Genomic DNA, 11,841 nt, shown 5'->3' with positions numbered 1-11,841 from the left:
TCAGTCTCAGCTCTCCACCATCTGCCATTCCTGTTTCTCCTCTGCTCTCTGGAATTCCTCAGCTACCTTCAGAGCTGACGCTGACGCTCTTCTTGTAATGACACCAGAGGGCAGCATAGGATGCTCACCAGACTGGAAGAATAAACCCTTAGCCTTCAAAGGTGTGTGTGTGTGTGTGTGTGTGTGTGTGTGTGACCACTTTGTCCCCAGTTATTATAGCAGGCCCTCATGCAATCTAGGAACCATATTTGCACCAATCACATGCTTTCTGCTGTTTTGGGGATAAAAATGGCTGCTAGAGTTCCCCCAGGCTTATGATGGTAAAAGTTCTCACACACGGGGCTTCAAGCAGTGGCCAAAGCCTTCAGGAGCCCGAGTGCTTTGGCAGCAAACAGCTGCAGTTGGCCTGGAGAGTTCAGCCACGGAGAGTTCAAAGCAGTAGGTGCTGGCGTAAGCCGCAGTCAGGCTGGCTGCTTGGCTGACAGTCTTTGCCCAAGGCAGGCTCTTCAGAAAGACAAGGCGTGCACAGCATGTGACTGGCAGCCTGCTGTGTTGGCTAAGATTAGGTTCAAGTGTGAGGGGAAAGCCCAATGTGGCTAAACAAGATAGCCATTTATCTTGCTCATTCCAAAAGCTATTGGAAAGCTGAATTCCAAGGCCATGGCAGACACATCACAGTGTCGGGGATATCAGCCCCTGTATCTTGTTGAATGAGAGGCTTCTGGTCCCTAAGTTAAACTATGGTTCAAGATGGCTACCATACCTACAGACGCTGCAAAACAAAAGCAACTCCACCCCCACAACCCACTCCCCGCCCCAGAGCTAGAAAGAACCCAGACCCTCTCTTTTGAGAACATGGCTTCCCCATTCCATTCCCCTGACCAGAACTTGGCTGCTGGGCCCCGTATCACTCAAGGGAGGCTAGAAAGCATAGGTTTCAATAGGCTTCAGTTAGGAACAGATATGTATCCAACCCCCTCTCCTAAAAAAAAATCAGGGCTTCTATTACAGTAGGGAATTTAAAAAATAAAACCTAAAAGCGTATCTGGGAGGATAAGTTCCCTGCAAAAGACTGATTAAAACTAATTTAACTGTGAATTCCAGAAACTGTTCTTGGGTAAGTCTCCCCAGGCCAATTTATAAGGATTTGGAGTTGTACTGTTCATTGTGGCAACACCGAGTCTATCCAGAGTGCTTGCTGGTCATGAGTGAGCACCCACAAACGCGGGATCCTACAGAAGAACCCTTCTCCCCACTGCCTGGAGAGACTGCCATGGGGTGTTAACAGGTGCAGAGCTTTCAAGACACAAAGATGAAATGGTAACACCCTCCGGGTGAGCACCAGACACCGGCTAGCTCCAGGTCACCCAGCTCCTGCCCTGTGTGACTCAAAGTCAGAGGGAGAAGGCCACCTTTTACTACACATCTCAACCTGCAAGAAGTTTACAACTCACCTTGTTTTGCTTTCTGGTGTGTGAATAGTGTTTGTATTTATTTTTTAAAACAAAGAACAAAACATCTGGAGCGATGGCTCAGTGGTTTACAGCAGATGACTCTTACAGAGGGCTAATGCCTTCCTTAGTCAGGGTTTCTATAGCGATGATGGAACACCATGATCCAAAGCAACTTGGGAAGGAAAGGGTTTTATTTTTCTTATACTTTCATATCACAGTTTATTATCCAAGGAAGTCAGGAGAGAAGCTGAAACAGGTCAAAAATCTGGAGGCAGGAGCTGATGCAGAGGCCATGGAGGACTGTCGCTTACTGGCTTGCTTCTCAAAGCTTGCTCAGCTGCTTTCATATGGAACCCAGGCCCACCATCCCAGGAGTGTCTCCTCCCACATCTAACATAATTAAAATATATATATATATATATATATGCCCTCCATCTGTGGTTCTCAACCTCTGGGTCGTGACCCCTTTGGGGTCAAATGACCCTTTCACAGGGGTCACCTAAGACCATCATAAAACACAGATATTTACGTCACGATTATGAAGTAGCAACAAAAGTAAGTTTATGGTTGGAAGGCACCACAACGTGAGGAACTGTGTTAACATTAGAAGGTTGAGAACCACTGCCCTATAGACTGTCTTACGGAGGCATTTTTTCACTCAAAGTTCCCTCCTCTCTGATGACTTTAGTTTATGTCAAGTTGGCATAAATCTAACCACCATAACTGAGTGCTTTTTCTAGGACCCATTTTGGCTGCTCATAATGCCCTGTAACACCAGAGGATCCAATGGCTTCTTCTGGTCTCTGTGGGCAGCCCCCCCCCCACACACACACAGCACATGCCCACACAAACATACATAGAGTCACATAAATAATTTTTTTAAATTGGCATCTGCCTCAGCTCTGTGGTGGCTCCCCTCCCTACACTCTTAACAGTGACAGCTCTGACAAGCCAAGTTTGCAACTGTGATGTCACAGCCTACTCCTCCCAACTACACACACACACACACTGCATACATGTACACACACCCCACACACACCCCCTCTGTCACACGAATACACTTATGCACACATTACACACATGTACCCACACACCCACACCCATCCACTCTCTCTCACGCACATGCACAGGCATGCGTGCGCACACACACAGCAAAGACATGAATCCAGCTCTGGACTTGGCTGCCCAATCCTCCTTGGTGGTTCTAACAGCTGCTGTCATTTCAGTTCGAGCAAGCTATCTGCACCTGCAGGCCAGGCTCCCATGTAAGCTACAGGGCACGCTTCCCAGTGTGCCACTTGGGGGAAGCTCCTAGAGACTCTGGCAGCTTTGTGGTCTGTCCCTTCACCACCAGGACTGAAGTCCACTGACCATGCCAGGTCATGTGCAATGTCCAGGCTTGTCAACGTCCTTCTGGGCCTGGATCCCAGTGGGTCTTCTAGAGGGCTTTATCATGTGACACGATGTTAGGGGTCATGCCCTTGGCACCCTCCTGGCCTAAGGGCCAGCCATTGGGGCAGGTAGAGACCCAGCTGAGCTGTGATAGCCCTTTGGCTCTGACTTGGCTATAACTTTAGCAGATCTGCTTAGAGGTCACCAACCACACTGAGTTCCTTTCCACACCAGGCCTTACAAAACACCCTACAGTTCCAGCCCTTTTCTATTTTATTTTTATGTGCATTGGTGTTTTATCTGCAAGGAGCCTGTGTACCACATATGTGTCTGGTGCCTGAAGACATCAGAATAGGGCAGATCCCCTGGGATGGGCATTATAGATGGTTTTGAGTCATCCCGTAGGTACTGGGAATCAAATTCAGGTCCTCTGCAGGAGCAGCCAGTGCTCTTAACTGCTGAACCATGGCTCCAGCCCACTCCCACCAACCAGTGTTCCTAACCACTGAGCTTCCGCTCCAGCCCACACCCAGCACTTTCTTCCGCTATGTGTGAAGCTACTACTGTGCTCTCAGTCTGCATCCCTGCAGTGTCTGGCACTGGTCCAGAGGCTAGAATGGGTTTCTCTAGCAGGTGATTGGTGGCACACAGGGTCAGATGGGTCTCTTATCCCCTGCTTTACAGATGGCATAACTGGAGAGGTGGTCCGAGATGACAGCTGAAGGAGCTGAGGTTGGGAGGGACTACAGGCTCCACTATACTGCACTAAACATGGCAGGGAGCCATTCTCAGCTCACAAGAACTCCCCTCTTTCCACATCCATCTCCTCCCCTCCAACCAGTGACAGTGACCTGCCCCTCACCCTGCCCTGGCAGCCAGTTCTGGGGTCATCTCTTTTGGGGGCCTCCCTATTACTTGTATGGCCCTGTTGCTGAAAAGCACCGGCCTACACCTACTACTTTTTACTTTTATTAAAAAATAGATCAAGAAAATATATACACTGCAGCCTTGTGGCCGAGAGCTGTGGAGAAGGGACAAGGAGCTGGGCAGGCAGGACCCCAGCAGGAAGGTAGAGCTGGGGAGGCGGTGGTCTCAAACTAGAGCACAGGAGGCAAAGGAGAACGGGGTGACGGACAGGAAGAGGCTGGTAGCCTGGGGCGTAGGCATGCCTGCCCAGGGGTATCCACACGAGTTCCCCAACACTGGCACTCCACTCTACCCAGGAGCCCATCTGTCTTCACAGGCCTCCCCATGCTTAGGTGCCCACTCAGGCATTGATGGCTTTCCAGCGCTCGCTGTCTGTGCTGTTGATGCTGCCCGTGTGGCAGGGCATGGAGGCAATGTCATCTAAGTAGGCCACCCCAGCAGAGTCAAACTGTGTGCTGGAGTAGTTGGCTGCAGAGGCCCCCACAGGCCCTGCAGACTCTACACCCTCGCGCCGGGCCACGGCGTAGGGTTGTGGCAGGTGCATGTCCGGCTCTTCAGCCTCGTCCACTTGGCATTTGTAAGAGAACAGGATCTTGGGCTCTGAGCTGGTGAGAGTGCAGAGAAGCCACTGCTGTCAGGAGGAGGAGAACCAGACAAAGCCTAGCTCATCTGAGAAGCCTAGGTCCCCTGAAGGAACCCTTGACCCACCAAGATTTGCTCTGAAGCTGGTCCTACCCACTCTTGAGAGCTGGGGCAAAAGTTTCTATACCTCGGCACCCATGGGTGTGTTAGCACCTCATGGGAGACAATAAACTAAACCCTAGCCTTCAACAACCCTGGCCAAGTGTGTCCCCTATGCCTGCAACATATGAGTACCCACTCCTGAACCTGGTCACTGTCTTCAGGGTTGTGCACTCAGGGAGAGGTTCCATAGAGCAGCAGCCTGTGTACACAGGAGCAGGCAACAGCCTAATACAGCCTCGCCTAGGCCTCCCCTGAGACAGTCCATGTCTGCTACCCAGTCTTGACAAGACAGCAAACTCCTGCCTACACTCCACCAGATCAGGCCTGGGTGGCAGCCTGTCCTTGTCCCTGCATCCTAGCCTCAGCCATTCCCCACCTACACCTATATACCGGCTACTGTGGGCCCTCAGCGTCCCTTCCAGGTACATGCTCCCCAGCACACTCATGCCTGCTTTGCTCCCCTGCTGTAGCTCATAGCAGGTGCTTGCTGACACACTAGGTAAGGGAACAGCACTGCTGAATGGCAGCCCTGTCTCTGGGGTGTGCACCCGTCTGCGCTTGCTGTACACACAGAGAGCATCTACACAGATGCACTCATGCGCTGCTCCGTGCCCCCCTCCACCCACCTCCACTGCCATGCACACGCAGCGGTTGTAGGTGCAGCCGCATTAGAGTGCAGAGGTCTGGCCATCCATCCCTCACTCACCCGAAGAAGCCGCGGAGGAAGGCCACATAGATGAGCGGGGCAAAGAAGCTGAAGTACAGGAAGGTGGTGGCATCCACACAGCTGCGGGAGGGAGCAGGTCAGCATGGCCGGGACCCGTGCTCCTGCCCTGACCCCATGCCTTGCCCAAAGGAATGAGGACCCCTTCTGCCACAGTGGTGGCCACTTGTACCCCATGCCCACCCCACCCTCATGGTGGCTACTCACTTACCAGAGCCCCTCAATGATGTTAGCGCAGAGCAGGGCACTCCCCAAACCCTGCAGCAGGTTGAGTGTGGCCAGGATGCCTGCATACACGTAGAAACTCCTCCGTGCTGGGGGGCAAGGGTCATGAGCTTCTGAACCACCCCACCCTCCAGGCCCAGGTATAACCCTTGGGTTTTGCCCCTTCCCAGGCTCTTCAGCTGCAGGCTAGGAGCAGGCCAGTGCCCTCACACCTCCACCCCAGCAAGTACTCACAGGGCAGGGATACGCGCTCCTTCAGCGGGGTCTTGGGGAGAATGACCACCAGTGAGTAGACCTGTAGAGATAGGGGTGACAGGGAGGCCGGGCCGGGCCAGGCTACTTCACCTGCCCCCAGGGAGCACGCCAGACCTCACCAGGAAGAAGAAGCAAGAGCTGACGAGCCAGAACTGCCGGCCACCGTGGCCATAGATGTTGAAGTCCTCAGCAGAAAGATGGGAGTCAGGGTACAGGATCTCCAGAGTGCCCTGTAGTAGGCGAGCAGGTCAGCTCACTCCTACCACCGGAGCCTCTCTTGGTTCTCCCTTGCACGGCTCAGAGCTCTCCAGCATGCCAGGCTCTACCCCTGCCTATGTCTTGCCCACCCACCTAACTCCATCGGCCATGCCCACCCACCTAACTCCAGGGGCAGGTCAGACCCTGCCTGAGTCCTCTGTGGGCAAAGCATAAGGACAGTCTAATCCAGCCTTAAAACAACAACAACAACAACAAAATTCCCACAGCATATACTCTCAGGGTGCCTGTCTAGGCACTAGCTAGCTCTCACACATTTCTTAGCCTTCTCACGGTTCACCTATCGCCTGTGTCTAGGGAAAGTTGGTCCTGCCTAGTCCATGTTCCTTGGGAACACTCCTAGTTTAGAAACATGACCCTTGACCCTACCACCACATACCTGGGTGACTGAGTAGGCCAGAGACAGTACTGTGGTGATAGCCAGTACCCGCTTGATGCTGGACTTGCTCTCTAGGTGACCTGTAAGGGAGAGAGGTGAGTCAGCCCCTCCTTCTAGGGGCTATCTCTGGGTAACTACAAGAAGGGTAGGGAGAGTGGGCCCAGGTCCAAAGACACATACCAAAGGCAAGGCCCAGGATGATCACACTCAGCTCGATGGCCAGCAGGAAGAAGCGGGTGATCTCCCACAGGATCTAGGGCACAGAGAGGCACAGCATCAACTAAGGGCGGGCTCCACCCAGCTAGACCTCCCTGAGGCTCTCCAACAGGATGAGGATACAGAGGGCACATCATAACCTCCACCAGACTGGCTGCCTCCACGCACCTTGTCAGCAACTGTCGCAGCATCAGAGGCGCTGACTGTCATAGAAACCACAGCCCTGGCAATGCCTACCAGGGCTACCACAAACACCTGCAGGGCAAGAGAAGGACAGAGTGCAGTGTCAGGACCAACAAGGCTTCACTTTCACAGAGTCCACTCAAGAATGGGAGGTTTTAACTAGACAAGGAAGGGGACAGGGAGGGTCCAACACAGGCTTCAGGCATGGACAACTCCACTGCCGCCCAGCCAGCCCCGGCTGACACCCGTGGCTAGAGAACCAGGCAGCTGGGGTTCCGACCTATCCCTGCTGCTTCCCTGCTCTATGACTTTAGGCAAGTGATAGAGGAAAGCCAGCCTCTGCCCATTCCTACCATCAGAGGACACTAGCCTCGCTAGCCTGCTAGTGCCTTGAGGCTATGCCCAACAGCCCGCAGTGCTCCCCAGGTCATGTCTCCCTGCATGCCCACCAACCTTTAGTGGGGAGCTCAGAGCCTGACCACTGAAGGGACCAGGGAGCCACTCAGCTACTGGAATGATATCTGAGAGTCTCAGTGTGGGGGTATTCCAGCCAGGCTCCTCTCCTTACAGAAAAAAGAGCCCCATATCCTGGAATAGGGGTATACCCAGAGAGGTCACCCTTAGAGCCTCTGCCTCATGTAAGCCTTCTCCTTATCCCCAAAACAGCACACATGGGGCCCACGAAAGGCTGAGTCCACAGGCCCTCCCCTCAGGTGAGCCTGCTGCAAAGACATTATACAAGTGGAGGGATGGAGGACTGAACGTAGCTGCTGTGCACGTTTTTCCTCACCCAGCGTTCATTCCACCCGCCTCGCTCAGTCAGCACGGTCTACCGACCTGCCCCACCCTTCCCTTCCCTTGTGAGCTTGTTATTGGCTCAGGCATGAACGTGGGATCTTAGGTGGGCCAATCCAAGGACAGGCTAGGTCTCCCATAGCAGCCAGGAAAGAGGGGCTCCCTGGTGCCGCTGGAAAAGCCAGGTGAGTTCCTGTCCGTCCTTGGCATCATCTTTATAGGGAAAACCAAGTGCAGCAGAGAGCAAGAGGAAGAGCCCCTGGATCCAGCCATAACAGAAGGCATGTTCATTATGGAACTTCATTCATTTCCCTTTTGTGCTTAAAGCAGAGTTGGGCTTTTTGTCACTGATGGAAGGAAACTCACCAAGATGTAGAAGGTGATAAAAATGGGGCTGGAGGTGACACGGATCTTGGCTCGAGCTAAGGGAAGTTTCCAGAGCAGGAAGATGAAGAAGAGCACATTGGGAACGAGCAGCAGGAGGTCCCAGTACCGGACCCTGCAGGGCACAGAAGGTGGCTCACTGGTGAAGTAGGAACACAGTTCCCCAGCCCATAACACCCTGACACCCTGAGAGTCCACCCACAACCCTCCCCTAGTGGGGCCAGGACCCTACCTGGAGGAGCCGATATCCTCATACAGCAACAGCAGGCATTGGTGGGGCTCACTGATATTGGATGCTGGGGGCGGTGGCCATGCTGTGCTTCCATTGGCCTCCTGCAGGCTGGCCATTCCACCAGCAGTGGCCCTGAAGACAAGCCCATGTGGTTAGGGCACAGGGCCCTGGCCCTCCTCCCTCAGTCTAAGGCTACCAAGGAAAACCAAAATGGCAGTGCAGAGTGTAGGCCATACTTGGGACTCGCTGAGTAGAAGGCTGGGAGAAGGCTGAGGGGCTCTTAGCTCCATACAGGGCCTGTTCCCTCCTCTCAGGCTCTGCCTTAAGCCTCTGCCCCTGATAGCCACACAAGCTATCTCCAGTGATTGAGCATCATGTGACAGAGAGCAATGACAGGCACCAACCAAACTGTCCCTCCAGTCTCCAGAGATAAAGGAGCTCAGAGCATGGTCCCCACCCTGCTTCTGCTGCTTGGCCTCCCGGTGCTTCAGTGTTCTCTCTGGACTGGTACCGAGACCAGTATTCTCTAGGTGAGGCTGTGGTGATGTAGAAAGCCCCAGCAGGTAGGTCTGTACTGGGAAGGCTGAGTGATACAGCTCCCAATCCCACCTTGCAAAACCCACCCACCATCTGGTCTGAGGCCACACAGCCGCTAAAGTCTTCAAAGGGACCCAGATCCCTCTCTGTTGCACTGGAAAAGCAGCTGCAGGTGGAGGGGACACCTGAAGCACACAGAGGTCTCTAGGTACAAAAAGGGTTAAAGGAGTCATCTGAGAAGGCTGGGTTCCCCAGAGAAGCTGGAGGCCAGAGTAGCTCAGAGGCCAGTGTCTTTGTGACAATTTGAGGAGGAAAGTCTGACATTCAGCCTGCAAGACCAGAGAGTTCATGATCTGAGGTCTGAGGAATGCCTTGAAGGGAGGGGACTAATGGTGGCCAGAAAACCCTAGACAAGGAATCTCGGTGAGAGGACTGTGTAGGGATGGTAGTGGGGCCTCCTGCTGGACAAGCTGAGCCTCAGGTCAGTGATCTGAAGGAAATCACCTCTATCCAAAACAGCAGCAGCCAGGCAAAGGTTCTGCACGAGTGAAGCAGTGTCAGCCCTTGACCACAAGATGGCAGTAGAAAGAATGAGCCTGAAATGCGGTAAAATGAATGGGCCTCCCGAATGTGATGTGGGTGGATCCGGAATCAATGAGCCATACACGTGACCCATACAGAAACAGGCTGGGATTGACTCTGCAGACTTTGGGTGGCACACTGTGTCCCAGACACTCCACCTAGACATGAGCGCATGATCTTGTATATACTACCAGGAACGCTTCAGAAATCTTTTCAGAGGAAAAGATCGTGGCTTGGTGACCTGTCTGTGGCAGGAGTGGAAAGGAGCTTGGTGCCCCCTGCTCAGTGTCAGCGGTAACTCAAAGGGAGCACCATGGTTTTGCTAACTCTAAGCAGCAGCAGGAAGAGGCAGGGCTTGGGGGACTCGGGGACATTCTCGGTTTGCCAGGGTCATTACATTCCAGTGCTGTCTCTGCTGAAAGGGACAGGAAACCTCTAAGCAGACAGCCAAGACCCTGTCCCCAGCCTTCTCCGATTTGTTACACTTCCAGCTTTCTGAGGGGGAAGTGCAAGGAGGGAAAGTAAGGACCTGTTCCTAGTGGGACATCCCCAAAAGAAGCTGGCTTTTCCCGACCACGGCAAAGGTGAACAGAGCACCATCCTTCACTCACACACCGTTGCCCAGTAGATATGACCACATGGTTAGTATAACCAGCAACTCACTGGGCTGCTCAGATGTGGGAGGGACAGGGCAGGCAAGGCCTACCCTCCTGAGGTCTTCGTCCCAAGGATGGGGGTGGGGATGGAGACACAAACCCTTTTTAAGTGCTGAGAAGACAGTGCAGTAGGTCACTAGGACAGGAACATACACCACACAGACATGTTTCCAGGATCCACACTCCTTACCAGCAGAACCCTGGATTTCAGTCTGCTCTCCCCAGCTTCCCTTGTAGGAGGGACTGGCCACGTGGACACCAGCAGAGTGCAACTCGCCAGTTTCAGGTCGTGCCCTTCTTCCTTCCTGTTAGCTGGAATATGGATGTGATGGTAGGAACAAGAGCAGCCATGTTAGACCTTCAGATAGAAGTAGGTCTCTCCATGTATGCCCAAGGCTGCTTCCACAGACAAACAAGACAGTACGGTTTTCTATCTAGTTATCATGGCCTTGCTTCACAGTTAAGGCTGAATTCCAGGGAACATAAGAAGGTTGGTTTGGGTTGGTGTTCTGTGAAGAGGACACATGACTGAGGAGTCAGCCTTGGAAAACTCTGAATAAAGAACATTCCTTAGAGAGAACAGCAAATACAAAAGCTCTGAGGTAGAAACAGACTTGGCCAAAGACCAAAAAGAATAGGCCAGGGTAGCTGGAAAGATCAACACAGTTGGTAAGGCTGGGTCAGATTGGGTAGCACACCTATAACATGATTTCACTCTCAGTACTGAAAAGGGTCTTTCCAAAGAGGTGACAAGACCCATGTCATATGGGTGGGGTCCTTTAGGCCACTGCAGAGAATGGACAGGCCTAGGTGAGGCAGGAAGGAGGTACAGCAGCAGGTCAGAGAAGGTGGGATAGGGTCAGGCAGTCAAAGGGCCCACTTTCCCGAGGGTGCTCGGCACGTCTGCTCTGTCCACAGGTTTAGATGGGATTAACTCCATACATCACAAATGTCAGGAAACTCGAGCATATCCAAATCTGGCCAACCAGCACCCTGGCCACTGAGTACCCTGCTGAGGTCAGCAGGCCAAGTGTGACTCTGGGCTGGGGCCCTGGAGAGAAGGCTCACAATGGGCAGAGCCACAAGGTGGATGCAGAGAGAAACAATGAACTCCTGGTAACCCTTGGATTCAGCCACACATGACACCCATCCTTCCCAATTGTAAGACTGCCGGGTCCCCTTCACTACCAGGGTGTTCGAGTTTGGCCTCTCGATTTTCCAAATGTATCAGATGTTTACTATTTTGCATTGCTGGACACTGGACCTATGCTAGGCAAGAACTGGATACTGACCGACGTCCCCAATCCTCCTTAAGACAGGGTCGCCCTATGTTGCCCATGTTGCCCAGCCTTGAACCTGTGATTCTCCTGTCCCAGCCTCCTAATAGCTAGATAACAACAGGCTTGTGTCCCCAGGTCTGGCTCCCATCTCCTGTAGGTTATGGAACTACCAAGCCAGACTAGGATGGCATTCCTGGTCCTGCCTCCTACTTGCAGTGACCTTTGATGAGTCACTTCCCTTCTGAGAGTCACAGGAACAATCACAGCTACCTACCAAGGTTGCTATGACAGTCAAAAAAAAAAAAAAAGGCAAGCTGTGAAAATGTCTACCAAAGGGCTCAGCGGTTAAGAGCACTGGCTGTTCTTCCAGAGGATCTGAGTTCAATTCCCAGCAATCACATTTGTAATGGGATCTGCATGTAGGTATACATGCAGACAGAATACTCATATTCATGAAAGAACAAAAGGAAGGAAGGAAGGAAGGAAGGAAGGAAGGAAGGAAGGAAGGAAGGAAAGAGAGAGGCCAGGCGGTGGTGGCAGCGCACGCCTTTAGTCCCAGCACTTGGGAGGCAGAGGCAGGCGGATTTCTGAGTTCGAGGC

The 11,841-nt window shown here is 52.9% G+C and overlaps 1 protein-coding gene across 4 annotated transcripts in view; it reads right to left on the bottom strand.

Moving 5' to 3' along the window:
* Positions 1 to 3,799: 3,799 nt before the first annotated feature.
* Positions 3,800 to 11,841, bottom strand: part of Tpra1 (transmembrane protein adipocyte associated 1) — a 12,530-nt gene continuing 4,488 nt past the window's right edge. For 2 of the 4 annotated variants that reach the window (XM_028782973.1, XM_028782974.1), the window contains 11 exons: positions 10,152 to 10,273; positions 8,187 to 8,318; positions 7,937 to 8,069; positions 6,761 to 6,847; positions 6,557 to 6,629; positions 6,377 to 6,456; positions 5,841 to 5,951; positions 5,701 to 5,761; positions 5,453 to 5,555; positions 5,224 to 5,304; positions 3,800 to 4,378 (listed from right to left, as the gene is read on the bottom strand). In XM_028782973.1, coding sequence (XP_028638806.1) covers positions 4,114 to 4,378; positions 5,224 to 5,304; positions 5,453 to 5,555; positions 5,701 to 5,761; positions 5,841 to 5,951; positions 6,377 to 6,456; positions 6,557 to 6,629; positions 6,761 to 6,847; positions 7,937 to 8,069; positions 8,187 to 8,302 — 1,110 coding nt within the window. In that variant the 5' untranslated portion in view covers positions 8,303 to 8,318; positions 10,152 to 10,273 and the 3' untranslated portion in view covers positions 3,800 to 4,113. Of the gene's footprint in view, positions 4,405 to 5,223; positions 5,305 to 5,452; positions 5,556 to 5,700; positions 5,762 to 5,840; positions 5,952 to 6,376; positions 6,457 to 6,556; positions 6,630 to 6,760; positions 6,848 to 7,936; positions 8,070 to 8,186; positions 8,319 to 9,227; positions 9,320 to 10,151; positions 10,274 to 11,841 lie in introns of all 4 variants that reach the window. The other 2 variants (XM_028782975.1, XM_028782976.1) reach the window with 2 other exon arrangements.

The sequence above is a fragment of the Grammomys surdaster genome, unplaced genomic scaffold (assembly GCF_004785775.1).
Source record: "Grammomys surdaster isolate TR1022 unplaced genomic scaffold, NIH_TR_1.0 948, whole genome shotgun sequence".
Lineage (NCBI taxonomy): Eukaryota > Metazoa > Chordata > Mammalia > Rodentia > Muridae > Grammomys > Grammomys surdaster.
This window is presented reverse-complemented; position numbering and strand designations above follow the sequence as displayed.